Source organism: Bidens hawaiensis, unplaced genomic scaffold, assembly GCF_021521415.1.
Source record: "Bidens hawaiensis isolate Kalapana, Puna unplaced genomic scaffold, B.hawaiensis_p1.1 tig00046919_1, whole genome shotgun sequence".
Taxonomy (NCBI): Eukaryota; Viridiplantae; Streptophyta; class Magnoliopsida; order Asterales; family Asteraceae; genus Bidens; species Bidens hawaiensis.
In genome coordinates this window covers 89,104-103,881 of record NW_027506016.1, presented here as the reverse complement: position 1 = coordinate 103,881, position 14,778 = coordinate 89,104, and the positions used below count along the sequence as shown (strand labels likewise).

Below are 14,778 nucleotides of genomic sequence, written 5' to 3'. Positions count from 1 at the left end.
GGTCACCACAATGGATCCTCCTCTTCCGCCTCCACATTGTTGAGTTCACCAACCGGTTATTGCTCACCTATGATCTTAAAGAATCATAATTCCAAGTGACAAGAGAATTTATGCTCATAGATTGGGACCACGCATAATTCGATATGTTGGGATGAGATGAATCTATATTGGTATTGAAATGTCGTTTTCCTATCTCTCTAGAGCCATGATCAACTCCTTGTGTGAATGTGTGGTCCATTTCAGAGTTACTTAAAAAAATTTACTTTTCAAAAAATTACATCAAGAATATGAGCTTGAGTTACGATTTTGTATATTGAATTGTGGTAAATTATAAAGAATTTATTTTTTTTAAGGTCAAATAATAGAGACAAGTACCATGAAAATATTAGGGGTGCAAACGAGTCGAACTCGACTAGGCTCGTTTAACTTACATAGAGCTCGAGCTCGGCTCGTTACGAGCTCTATTGTCAAAGCTCGAACTCGGCTCGTGAGTAGATTTTCAAGTTCGAGCTTGGCTCGTTTACAATTTATCAATTATTTTTATATATTTTTCTATCATAATTTTATGTATAAAATAATATATATTATTTAGTTATTTATATTTATTATTTCATAACATTATATATTAATTAGTAATTATTATATATATATTTTAAAAAGTTATATAAATGTCAGGCTCGTTAGCTCGCGAGCCGATCGAACTTTTTAACGAGCCGATAACGAGTAGCTCGCGAGCAACTCAGCTCGTGTGCACCCCTAAATGGATAGTGTAGGTTGAGTTGAAAATAGAGGTGTAAGTCCACTTAGGTCCAAACGTTTTTAGTGATGTAACATCATTAAAGTTGTTGGAACATTTTCAATGGTTGTATTTGAATCTTAAATTCCTTAAATTAGTGGCATGTTAATTACGTATTATGCATATTCAATATTTTTTAAAATTTTTATTATTAACTTAACATGGTTTAAAAAGAGTGAGAGCGCGAGAGCGAGCTTACATTTCCTTCCATACATGTTAACATGTCTGTTGTCAAGAAACAGATGAGTTATCAGTTTATTACAGGTCGAAAATAAAATAGTAGATTTATGAATTTTCATAAGAGGGTAAAGTTATGTGGTGCCGTCCAAATGTATTTGGTATGTAATCTCAATTTGACTCACTTAAACAGGTAAAGTAGTAAACTATACTTGACCGTTTAAAACTGAAGCAAACAAAATTATTTTAAGCAATGCTTATAAAGTTTAAATTCTGAATATTTAAACCGGTAACCCAAAAATATTATAAATTATAAACCACAAGCTAGCTTAAAGTTTTAATAAGCCGAGCTAGAACTTAACTTTTAGCTTGCTAAAATAAACAAGACAATTCGTCTAGATTTAGTTTGAGAGCAAAATCAAGCTTTTTTTAACACGACTAAAACCAGGTCTTTTAAAATCTAACCTCGGTTTTTGTTTGCCATCACAAAAGAAGACTTAAATTAAAAAACAATTTAGTACGCATAATTGGACTGGTAATTCGTGTCTTAACAGGTAAAAATCAACACGCGCAACACAAATATCAAACATGAATATGACTCATTCAAATACTTTATATGACAACTTTAAGTTTTGTTTATCAATAAGGGAAAATGATTAAGTTTAGCCTACTTATTTCAATTATAAAAGAAAATAAAAAAAATTATAATAGCACTAACCAACGGTTCAGTTCGTAAAAGTTTAACTACTGGTACTGAGAACAGCTGGTGATTAAACAAACTGTTTTGCCGGATGAAGAACCTGGTAAATGAATATAACTAAACTAAAAAGACCCAAATACCAAATTATAACATAGCAAATAACCACCAAAAGCGTAACAATTCATGTCTTCTAACATAAACATCAAACACCATTTGTTTAACAATCAGAAAAACAAAACCGACTAACAAAAGTATCATATAGTAAAGATAAAGCCTAAACAATGGCATTCGCAGCGCTTGCAATCCTAGGCCACAAATCAGCACACTCCTTCCCGATTGGTCCAGTAATGGCAGATCCTTTCATTTCTCCCTTTGGGTTGACAATAACACCAGCATTGTCTACGTAAAATCAAAGAACATCAGAACCAAAATTTGTAAATTTAATAAATGAACTCAGATTTAAATTGCAAGACACGCTCCAATACGTTTAGTCCTACACACACTGCAAACGTATCACCAAGTGATCTGTTTTTCCAACATAAGTGAATATTTACCATCATAAAAAGTTTAAACCAACCCAACTAAAACAAATGAATATATCAGCAAAAAGGTAAAAAAAATGCAACATACAGTTAAAAATGTCTCAAATAATACACATACAAGTAACAACTAACAACAAACATCCTTGTGTGAACATTAAACAAATTATAATGTCAAAAGACTTTAATCAAAGGAAACAATTAAAAAGTTTCAAACAAATTTGAACTACTAAAATATTTACACATGAGCAAATTTTAAACAAAAATGTAATCAAAACAAAATAATGTAGCGCAGTTATATATCATATATAAATGAAACTAACGTGAAGTAGAGTAGTTACTTGTATATATAACTACTCTACTCAATTCTCACTAGTACGTTAATTTAATTTGTAAGTTAACTTTCCCATATAAATCTAAGAGAAACATTTAACAATTCAGATTTCAGTATCATTTAAAATAATAATAATAATAATAATAATAGCTCCTAAACATACCAGTATACGAAAATATATATTACAAATGCAGTCCATGAAATTTTTATAAAAAAAAACAACAAAAACTTATAACAATAAAGACATAAAATGAACATATAAAACACCTACTTATATATCCAAATGAATAATAAAAACTTACCTTCAAAGTACATGAAAACACCGTCCTTTCTGCGCCACGGCTTGCGTTGTCTGACAATAACCGCCGGCATAACCTTCTTCCTGAGATCCGGCTTACCTTTCTTCACCGTAGCCATCACCATATCGCCAACACACGCCGACGGAAGCCGGTTAAGCCGTCCTTTGATTCCTTTCACTGAGATGATGTACAGGTTCTTCGCGCCGGTGTTATCCGCGCAGTTCACTGTTGCAGCCACCGGCAAACCCAGTGACATCCGGAACTTGTTCCCGGCGGACCCACCGCGACCTGAAATCAATAATTCAGAATTAATAATTGATGAAAACTGATTATGTTTTGGAGATTGAGGTTAGGGTTTGAAGTAAGTACCTCGCTTCGACATTGTTGATACTGCTGCCAAAGAAACTAGGGTTTCAGAGTTTGGGGTTTTATATGGTGGATTAGAGATGTTCAACGAAACCGGTTCCTGGAACCGAACCGGTGGACCTGAACCGGACCCGAACCGGTTCCTACCCGTTTTTTGTAGGAACCGGACCCTATCTGATTCAACCCGATGATCCGTGACCGGTTCTTGCATTTCTGAGTGGGGGCGGGTAGGAACCGGAACCGGTTCCTAACCGGTTCTAGCCGTTGGATCGAATATAGCCGTTGGAAATCGTTTTTTTGGCCGTTTTTTGACCGTTGGGGTCAAAAATAGCCGTTGGATCGAACAGGAACCGGGTTAGGAACCGGTTAGATAGGTTAGGGGTCCGAGGGTGGGAGAACCGGTTAGGTTCTCTAACCGGTTCGAGCCTGGAACCGGTTTAAAAGAGGGTTTTGAATATAGGTACCGGTTAGGAACCGGTTTCGGTTCCTAGTCCCAAACCGTTTTGAACATGCCTATGGTGGATGACAGTGAAATGGTCTTCTAGGGTTTTGTTACTTTTGGGCTTGGCCCAAGTAGAATTTTGTTTGGGCTTTTTTCTATTGAGATAATTAAGTCAAAATTTTGTATCACACTACCACACCAGGGCGCGCAACTGTGTCGGTATCAATTTATGACATCGAAACGAAAATATGAAGTCAACAATTAAACTTGTGGCAAATGAAAAAACCTGGGTTGTGACTGGGAACTGATATGAATTCGGTCGGTATCGAAGGTGATGGCATTGAAAAAAAACAGACGAACTAAAAAATAATAATAACCTACGCACTGCGGTTGGTAAAGCTTGGGAGTTTGACAAGCCTGAGCGTTTTCGGTCCCGGTGGTGAGATGGTGAGTTCACGCGAATTCAGTTGGTTTTCGTCAATGGTTACAGTACCGGAACTAAAACAATTAGTGAAATAAAATAGGATTTCAAGTTGTTACCGTGGACTGATTGTGTGAGCTTCCGAACTACGGACTAATCCTTATGGCCCATTCAAATTGTCATATGGAAAGAGAATTTGGATTTGGTATATGACGTAAGGCATGGTTCTTCAAAAAGTGGAGATGATTTATAATGAGGTTAGGAATATTCAGGATAATTCAATTCTTCAATAAGAACCGCTGGAGAGCAACTCCGAATGGTTGTAGCGACCAAGGTTTAGTCGTGCCTGAACAAAAAAATCATTCTTATCTACATCACCCCTATAGTTGTCAAACATAGGTGGTGAATCATAAATAAAGTTGCCAATAGAAGGAGACTCATCATCTTCGGTTAACTCGGCCATAGCGGGTGCTTTCCGTTCCGTTTCCTTCTATGTCAATGATGCCTCAAAATCTTGGACCTGTTACTTAAGTCGTCGGGTCTCTGTTGTGACTCAAAGTTTCAGACTCGTCACTGGAGTCGTTCAGTTTCAAGATATTGTGAGTCACGGTCCCGATCTCGTTGCCTCGTAGCGAGACTATGATCACCATTTGATTAACCGTAGCTCTGATCAAAATGTTGCATAATGGAAGTAGTTAAACGGCGCAATAAGCAATTGGTAATCGCATGTCTCAGCTGAAACTAAAAGGTTCAAGAACAAAGTTATTTTCAATTAAATTTAATCAAAAATTGAATTAATAATAAACTCTAGCTTGCATTATATAGTTGAGAATCATAATTCAAATTGGAAACTAAATACAACAGAAAATTTAAACTCAAATAAAAATAAAAGATATATTTCGTGTATTAAAATCTTCTAAGGGTAAAGTCTGTAAAAATACTATAAAACTTGCAACCTTAACAACTTTTGTATAGTTTGAAAGGACAATGAACGAGATGGAAAAAATGAATCATGATGCACATTTATGGGTACCAATTATCCAACCTACACGTCGGTCTAGATCTCACGGCTAGAGATAATTGTTTTTACAAGTTTTAGAGCTTTACATGTGAATAGATAATAGTTATATTAAGGGTCTAAAGTGTCACTGTATTTAGTATAAGAACTGTGTATGTCCAGACCCTAAGTTGTAAACTGTAATACGTATGTGCGTGTTGTTTCACGTAAACGTTGAGCCTGGTCATATTCATCGGGGGTATATAACCTATTGAATCCCAACATTTACGATAGCAACCGTAATAAAAATCTCTATGTTATACTCTTGTTCTTAGTTTGATCCTTAATTCTTGATTGAGTGATTATTAAAACCAATGATCCATAAAAATAAGACTTTATTTCAATTTCAGGTATCCAATGCTAATATATTACATAAATTTTATGCATCTCGTGTAATAAAAATGCATTTGATGTAAACAGGCAGGCACAAATAATATGTGTGAAGCTCTGAATTCCAAGCTCTTGAAAGGCAAAGACAATCCAATAATCACCTCATCACAGTAATGAGAGAATATCTCATGAGAATAATTTCTAATGTATTACAGATGATTGACAAAAGCGACAGCCCTTTAACACCGACAACCAAATTGCTTGAAGCCGTAAAAAAAGATGCTGCCAAATATCAAGTTGTCTGGAATGGAGAACAATATGAAGTTGGTTTTGATCATGGTACTAATCAACGTGTTATGGATGTAACACAAAAACCTGTAGTTGTAGAAGACAAGATTGCATCGCAAACATGTAGTGGCAACAATTTGGAATATGTCAAGTTACGGTAAAATGGTTATCGTAGGTGCTAGTGTGCTACCAGTTTACAAGTTAGAAACATGGGAAAATGTCTGCAATTTCAAGATTTAATGGAAAGCCTTTATGGGTGAGATCCGAAATACGTTATGCCATTAATCCACCAACTCGTCACAAACAAGTGGGTATTCCAAAAACAAGAAGGAAGAAATATGCAGCGGAGCTAAAAGACGTGGAAAGGGGTGGAAAATGATCAAATATGAATGTAATTGTTACTAGCATTTGTAACGATATATGGCATAACGGCGAGGAGCTGCATTGAAAAACCGGAAAATGCTGCGTGAATCACCATGTAGATCTTGTTTTGTCATTTACAGTTTAATGTTTAAATTCTTTATGTTTAAAACCAGATGTTACATGTTTTTGGATGTTTGTTTTTTTTTCGTATGATATTAATTCAAAGTAGCAATAAATTAATTTAGCAAATACAACCACACGAGCATTTTTATCCAAATACGAGCAAATGTGACTTTTTGTTTAGTTGCCATTATACAATATTAAGATTATTAAAATTCAATTTAGAAATGTAGCGTTCAATACCTTAATCGGCCATAATTACTTAATTAGTATTCTTATTAGGTCAGAAGTAATTATATCACGCTTATTATTACATGTAACTGATAAAAACGATATCTTAGCGGTAAATGATGAAAATTGAAAGAAAAAGAAAACATAAAGGATATCCTATCGGTAACAAAAATAGTAACAAACATATATAATGAATTATTTCTTTATTTTATATTTAGTGTATGTTTGGTTATTTAATTATTAGGGCATAAATAAATTGATTGGCAACACGCACTCTCCATCCAGCCGCTAGTCGTCATCTGTCGCCACTACTCCCTCCGTCGTACACCGCCGTCTTTCCGACAGAACTCTCCTCTTATCACCTCTCTCTCTCTGAGTAATCTTCTAACTCTTTGTTTTATGCTCAAATTTAGGGTTTTAGATCAAATTATAACTATTTATTACGTATATGTTGTTATTTCTCTTATAAGTGACTCATCGATTGTTTTATTATTCAATTGGTATCAATTACTCATTTTCTCGATTCCAGTAGCCGCATCTCTGTTTCCGTGTGTTATTGCAATATAATGTTTTAGGGTTTATAATGGAAGATTTGTTTTTTGTTTATGATGAACTGGTGCACATTGAATATGTATGGCAGCTCAATATGATGATTTCTCATAGTTTTTAATTATTTTAAAAGATATAACCTTTCTAGTTTGTATGCTTAATGGAGTAGTTTTTTTTTTTGATTAAACCACCGTCGTTAGCACAACAGCATGTTTAGTTGGCTACATGGCTTCAAATTGCGCGATGTATTTCGAGGCGTTTTGATCCAAAAAGCCTACGCGTGATATGATATGCGGACGTGAGGCGTTTGTTTAAAAAAACTAATTTTTTTTATAGATAGTATTTTAAAATTTTAAACACTAAAAAAAAGTAAGAGATTGAAATTAGTCAATTGACAAAAAAGCTAGAGTATCACCAAAGAAGTTTTATATAACCTAAATAAGCATTTTAACTCTAAGCGTACAGGTAACCTATGCATAAGGTACAGGTACTAAGCAAAAACTCACTTTAATTCGTAAATGCGTCTATCAGACCGTATCACGCGCATTGTGCGATTTAGAGCGCATCAGGGAATAGCCTCGCTACATTTGATGTGATCTCATGCGCTCGGGATGGTTACTGGGGTTTGCATTAAGAGCTGATAAAAATCATAAAATGTTGCAGAATAGAGCTTTATTGGCTGATGAATAGGGTCCGTGTCAGTGTTGCTTACACATTTGTTTAGTTACTTTGGTTATTTTCTTCATTACAGGTTTAAGACAATATTCTCGCTATGGGAGATAATGAAACAGTAGTTGCTCAAACATCTGTTCCCTATTCTGCCACTGAGTATGGTGATTTGGCTACTTCTACTGGTACCAATGCTATGGATGCAGACAATGCCATCTCGCATGATGCTGTTGGAAAATCAGAGGTTACAGATGTAAATTCTAGCCATGAAGATCTTGGTGGGAATGCTTCTTACCATTCTTCTGTCAACGGGAATGATGTCGCTGATGGAAAAACCATGCCAGCTGGTGGTGCAAGTGAGAATGGTGTTGGTTCATATGATCATAATTCAGCATCTGCGAACCAGCCGGAGGATGGTTCTGGTATATTTTTGTCACTTGTTTTTTTGCTGAATTTAACCTAATACTGATTTTGAGAAAAATTGTGCATCCTTTTTTAACTGCTCTATTTTCCATGGCAGTTGTAGCTGCATTATCTCCTGAAGAAGAGCGATTGTGGAGCATAGTAAATGCAAATTCATCTGAGTTTAATGCCTGGACTGCTTTAATTGAAGAAACTGAGAAAACAGCTGAGGTACCGTGTAGTATTAAAACAAACAAAATCAATTAGAAATAAATCCAGTATTATTTGTTCTAACACGTATTTTGTGCCTGCTGTTTCTTCAAGCCTAGCAGAATGCAAGTCTATAAGTATGTTATAACTATGGACCTAAGCTTTAATTTGGAGCAAGTTTAAAAATGATTTATTGACTGGTTGTTGATTGTCATTACATAATACGTATATTTCATTTTTGAACAGGATAATATTTTGAAGATTCGGAAAGTTTATGATACCTTTTTAGCTGAATTTCCATTGTGTTATGGTTATTGGAAGAAATATGCTGATCATGAAGCACGTTTGGGATTTTTGGACAAAGTTGTTGAGGTTTATGAACGTGCAGTGCATGGAGTAACATATTCTGTAGATATGTGGCTGCACTATTGTGTTTTTGCCATAAACACCTATGGGGATCCTGATACAGTAAGGAGGTAATATCTGATTGTAATATATACAGTTGTATTTACTAGTGACGTGCATGGGTCAATTTGGGTCGGATTTAGCCCAAAACCTTAACCTTAACCATAACCTAGATGTCCGGTTAATCTATAACTGTAACTTATTGGTTATGGCGATTTTGGTTAGGTTCGGTTTAGGCGGTATGGAAACCTTGTTCACCATAACCGACCCACTATTGTCGGTTTTCAGAAAATCATTAAACCTGCCCGCTGGTTTTTTGTATGGTTTGGTAATGTCGGGTTGGTTTCATCGGTTAATTTGGTTTTTTACACACCCTTGGTATTTACATCACAGAGAACACCAGCATAACTCAGAATTTTAAGTGTTACCAAACAGGCCTGTGTTTTTTTTGATGTTGCTGCATCCATGATGCCCTTACGAACATCTTAGATGTTATTTTATTTATTAATTTGGGAATTGTAACTCAGTTTTCATATGTCGTTTCAGGCTATTTGAACGTGGATTAGCTTATGTTGGAACTGATTATCTATCTTTCCCTTTATGGGATAAGTATATCGAATATGAGTTTCAGCAGCAGCAGTGGTCCAATCTAGCTATGATATACACACGGATATTAGAGCATCCAAATCAGCAGTTGGACCGCTATTTCAACAGGTAACAGCACTGTTATTGTTATTTTTTTAATCAATGATCATGAATGCCATGAAATGTCTTAAACTTGAAATAATCTTTTAGATATCTGCCTTCTCACTAAGTGGTTGTTTTGTTCACCAGATTAAAGTTTTTTTTAAGCAAGATAAATTTGTCATCATTTTGTTTATATATTCATTGCCTGCATATTTTAATACGATTTTGGTACAATTTACAGTTTCAGGGATTTGGTAGCAAGTCGTCCTTTATCAGAGTTGAGAACTCCCGAGGAAGTTGCAGTTGCAGAAAACACCAAAGGGGAGGTTAATAATGAAGATACCGAGGGGGAAATTAATCCAAATGCAGTGGATCAACCTTCTAAACCTGTAAATACAGGTTTTACTGAAGCTGAGGAATTGGAAGGTTACATTGCCATTAGAGAAGAGCTGTACAAGAAGGCTAAAGAATTCGAGTCCAAGATAATTGATTTTGAAACTGCTATCAGGAGGCCCTACTTTCATGTTCGACCGCTTAATGCTGCAGAGCTCGAAAATTGGCATCATTATCTTAATTTTATCGAAGGATGTGATGACTTCAATAAGGTAAAAATCAAGTTTTTGACCATCAAATGTTGACTTTTTATGTTTGGTTTGTCCCTTTAGTTGTCCCTGTTAATACATTGACTTACAGTTAAGTAATATCTGCTGCTCATATGATTAATCGGATAAACTGGTTGGATGAAGCGTGGGTGTCTCATTTGGTTGCTATAATAAGGCAAAGTACTTCAAACCCTAATTTTTGTGAGTGGAGATTCTGGGTTCATAGTTGATCATGTGTTGAATGGTAAAAACTATTTGTTAAAAGTTGCAATGTTATGTTATGCAGGTGTGTTCTTACTTAATCATCTATCTGTGAGGCAAGGTGGGTCCCTCTTCTTTTTTGAGGGGCCTCCCTGTTCCGCCACCTGAGTATCTCTTTTGTGTTTCTTCTTAGCTCTCTCAGTTTTATAATATTTTTTATTTTTTTACAATTAACTGTCATTATTTTTGGGTACATGATGCTACTTTTTTGAATCAGGTTGTCAAGTTGTATGAAAGATGTTTAATTGCGTGTGCTAACTATCCCGAGTACTGGATACGATACGTTTTGTGCATGGAAGCTAGTGGGAGCATGGATCTTGCTGAAAATGCCCTTGTTCGTGCCACACAAGTGTTTATAAAGGTACATAGTTATTAATATTATATCCACTGTGTCTGAAGAATTTTGCTCTTATACTGATTATTGACAGCTATGGTGTATATTTCTACTCGAGTGGTGTCATATCTATACACATATGCATATGTGTGTGTTTTTATATGTATGTGTCTGTGTCTGTGTGTATTGTATTTGCATATATGATACTATAGATATTGTCCCTGTGGTTTGGACATCTTTACTTTGACGTTTCTGCACTTTCAGTTTCTCACTCAAGTAAAATGACCAAAATGCCCACCTCTTTAATCACTTGTTTATACTTATGGTTTAAAAAATCAATTCAAATTCATTTATTCAAGTACACGAAGAACTCAAATTGGATTTCATAATTTTGGGTTTATTTATTTTAAACTTTTTAGCCCCTCATCTAAACAAAATGACCAAACCACCCTTATAAATTTCAAGGGCACAGACATTAGTGTATACAGTTGATATTATCTTAGGTCTAGTTTTCATTGTTGATATTATTTGGTTTTAACAACAGTACACGCTTGTCGTCTTGAATTAATAGAACTTCAAGAAAACGTAAATCTATAGAAGAGGGACTGAGTGTTTGAGTGTGATAATATATGTAACTTAAGTGTCTTAAATGCTGTTTTCCCAAATACCGGTTTTACAGTTTGACATTTAACAAACTTTTGGTACCTGATTGGTTCTGCAGAGGCAACCAGAGATTCACTTATTTGCTGCCCGGTTTAAAGAGCAAGGTGGAGATATTGCAGGTGCTCGTGCATCTTATCAGCTTGTGCATGCTGAAATTTCCCCTGGTCTTCTTGAAGCTATAATCAAGCATGCTAACATGGAACATCGCCTGGTAAACTTTACTTAATTGGTTAAACCTGTCATTGTAGTGTGCAACTTTAGTCTCATTTCGCAAGAACTAATTGGTTTCCTTTTTTAAATAATTTAGGGGAATCCGGAAGATGCTTGTTCTTTGTATGAACAGACGATTGCAATTGAGAAAGGGAAAGAACATTCTCAGGCCTTGCCATTTTTGTTTGCACAATATTCTCGATTTTTGTACTTGGTATGCCCTCTTTACATTATGCATCTTCTGTTATTACTTATTTACAACTTTTGTGTGTTGTTTGATGAATTATCTTGAATGTTGATTGTTAGGCCTGTAAACGAAACAAAAGTTCAGTGAACCATTTTGCAGGAAGTCTGTTTATGTTTATTTATTTAATCAACGGATGAACATGGACACATGTTCTGTAGTTCATTTACATTCGTGAAAGTTTGTTTATGCTCGTTCATATATGCTAATTTATGTTTGTTCAGTTATGTTTGTGTTCGTTTACATTCGTGAACTGTTCGTTTAGATTTTTAATGAATGATTTTGAACAAAAATGTTCGTTTGATTATTTATTTGTGTTCGTGTTCGGTTAAAGTTAATGAACGGACATGAACATGTTCTGGTTCGTGTTCATTTGGTACGTTTACAGGTCTGTTGGTCGTACATCGACTGAATTACTGGCTTATTATTCTGACTATTCTCATATAAATAAAAATCTTAAATAGCGTGTAGATGTGTGCCGGTCATTAATTATGACATAAAAAATCTTAAAATGTACATTGTGTGTGTATATATATGTATGTAATATATATGTTTTCTTTGTTATTATGATGTGTATACCAAATTGATATTAAATATTGCATTGCTGGCAGGTTTTGGGAAGGGTTGAAAAAGCAAGGGAGGTTCTAGATCAAGCCCTGGAGACTACTCAACCTTCAAAACCACTTTTAGAGGTCTATATTGTTGTCTGCATTCGTTCAAATTTGTTTCTTTTTTTTTCCTTGTAAGCTGTATAAATACTTGCATGTATATGTGTTCTCTTGGTTCAGGCCTTAATCCATATGGAATCAATTCAATCACGTCCAAAACAAATTGATCGTCTAGACTCGTTAGTTGAGAAGTTCATAGCTCCTGGTCCTGATGATTTAAATCCTGCAAGTTTCGTTGAGAGAGAGGAGTTGTCTAGCATTTTCTTAGAGGTAATATTATTTTGTGTTTTCTTGTAACATATATATATATATGTGTGTGTGTGTGTGTGTGGGCTGTGCTCTCATCTTCAACGGGCCAAATAAGAATCATAAGCTGAAAAGAGGATAGGGTCAGATTGGTTGAAGGTTGTCCATGGTTTTTTTATAACTACCAAACTCTTAAATTTTATGATACAAGATATAATATATTGTTTTGTAAACATAATTATCGCGGTAATTATTTTGTTTCTAAAAAGAGCATTTTTTGAATATTTTTATGGACTTTCGTTAAATATGTACGTAAGAATGTTTGCATACTTTGGTTTTGCTTGTTTAAATCTTTCAATTTATTTAGTATATGAATGAATATTTAATTTTCTAAAAAAATAATTTATTTTTGAGTATAATGTCTCTAGAATAAATAATTTGTTTTATGCATGATTAATTTTTTGAACTTTTTTAAAGAAACAAGGAAAAGCACCTTGGTCCTTTTGTTAGTTTTAGAAGTCATGTATTCAATAAAAAATAAATAAAATCCAAGGACCTTAGTGCAATTTCAGCAAAAGTTCATAGGGTACTTTTAACAACTGTGAAAATGGGCAAATATTATCGGTGACACAACCCAAGCCGACTTGTAATAAATCTGACCCGTTCAATCATGAATCCTTTTACGTGACATTGAAAATATATTCTACAGTTTCTGGATCTTTTTGGGGACACACAGACCATCAAGAAGGCTGACAATAGGCATGCCAAGCTCTTTTTACATCACAAAAATGCCTTGGAAACTAAGAAACGGAACATGGACAGTTATTTAGTTTCAGACAGAGCAAAGCTTGCTAAAACTGGTGGTGTTTCACCTGCTCCATCAGCTTATCCGGGCACACAGAACCAGTGGCCCGCAGGTTATGGTGTCCAGGCTCAAGCTTGGCCACAGGCTACACAAGCTCAAGGGCAACAATGGCCCGCAGCTTATAACCAACAGGTAATCATTATTAACTAATCATTAATTTTTATCTAAATTTGTTGGTGTAAATGAGCCAACCATGAACTTTCCTAAACTGTCTCGGCTTGTTAATATTTTTTCAAGCTCGAGCTTGACTCCTTTTACTACTTCATAAATATTTAGTTATCCCATTTATGTCCATATATTATTATTTATATAAAATTGTAATGTAGTTTTGTACAAGTAACAAAATAGATGTTATTTAGTAACATTTATCATAGTTTTGTAAATATTAATAGTTGTGGAATTTTATATTTTTGTATCTAAAATAAAAGTTACTATATTTTAATAAATAACTGGCTTGTTTGGGTTCACGAGTCCAGTCAAACTCAGCATCCGAAGCTCGCGCTCGAGCTCGAGCTCGTTTGTTAAGTGAGCTCCAATTGTGGTTTGAGCTATTTTAAGCTCGGCTTGATTTGAGTTTTTAGCGAGCCGATCTTGAGTGATAAATGACATGTCACATAAAATCTACTTTTACAAATGCATGTCTTGTTAACTTTCTGATATAATTTTCAGGCTGCTTATGGCACGTACAATGCTTATGGAAGTACATATGCTCAACCACAAGCCCCGACTTCTGTTCCACAAGCCGCCACCACCACGGCCGCCTATGCCGCCTATCCTGCAACCTACCCAGTCCAGGTAATCTTAGGTTTTGCACAACTATATCTTCCTGTAATGCATGTACCGTCAATACTAACAAACTTATGACGCCTGCAGGCTGCTCCACAAGTTTATGCACAACCGGATGCTGCAGCAGCGGCAGCTGTGGCACTGCCACCAACATTGGCACCAGCTCAGCAACCTGCTGCAGCTGTTGCTCCTCAGTCCTACTATGGCACCTATTATTAAGATATGAATCAATAAATTACCAAAAAGTCTGTTGCTGTTGTCCTTTTTGTCTGCGAAATAGGATTAATTGGCAGGCATAAAGAGAGCATGAGTAATTTGCCCGACAGGCGGCTATAGGTTAATGTAGGTCGTATGTTTTTGTTTGAATACATTGTTAAATTTCCGTGATTTGTTACTGGATTTCCTTTGCTTGAGTTGCATCTAAACAAATTCTTTTTTGTAGTGTGGGTTGTGGCGTGTAGGTTTTAGTTAAACAAACTTTGCTCAATGATAACATATTCTAGTTTTCTTTTCA

At 35.2% G+C, this 14,778-nt stretch overlaps 2 protein-coding genes across 2 annotated transcripts; one reads left to right on the top strand and one right to left on the bottom strand.

Moving 5' to 3' along the window:
- Positions 1-1,810: 1,810 nt before the first annotated feature.
- Positions 1,811-3,283, bottom strand: LOC143616379 (large ribosomal subunit protein uL14). Its single transcript, XM_077089220.1, has 3 exons — positions 3,215-3,283; positions 2,849-3,133; positions 1,811-2,072 (listed from the first exon to the last, which is right to left on the bottom strand). Exons 1-3 carry the CDS (start codon positions 3,225-3,227, stop codon positions 1,948-1,950), a joined length of 423 nt encoding a protein of 140 aa, XP_076945335.1. The 5' UTR covers positions 3,228-3,283; the 3' UTR covers positions 1,811-1,947.
- A 4,468-nt stretch (positions 3,284-7,751) lies between these two features.
- On the top strand, positions 7,752-14,778 carry LOC143616387 (pre-mRNA-processing factor 39-1-like). Its single transcript, XM_077089227.1, has 13 exons — positions 7,752-8,103; positions 8,202-8,314; positions 8,540-8,769; positions 9,245-9,412; positions 9,627-9,990; positions 10,466-10,609; positions 11,304-11,456; positions 11,553-11,669; positions 12,311-12,391; positions 12,488-12,637; positions 13,323-13,610; positions 14,148-14,273; positions 14,352-14,778. Exons 1-13 carry the CDS (start codon positions 7,785-7,787, stop codon positions 14,481-14,483), a joined length of 2,385 nt encoding a protein of 794 aa, XP_076945342.1. The 5' UTR covers positions 7,752-7,784; the 3' UTR covers positions 14,484-14,778.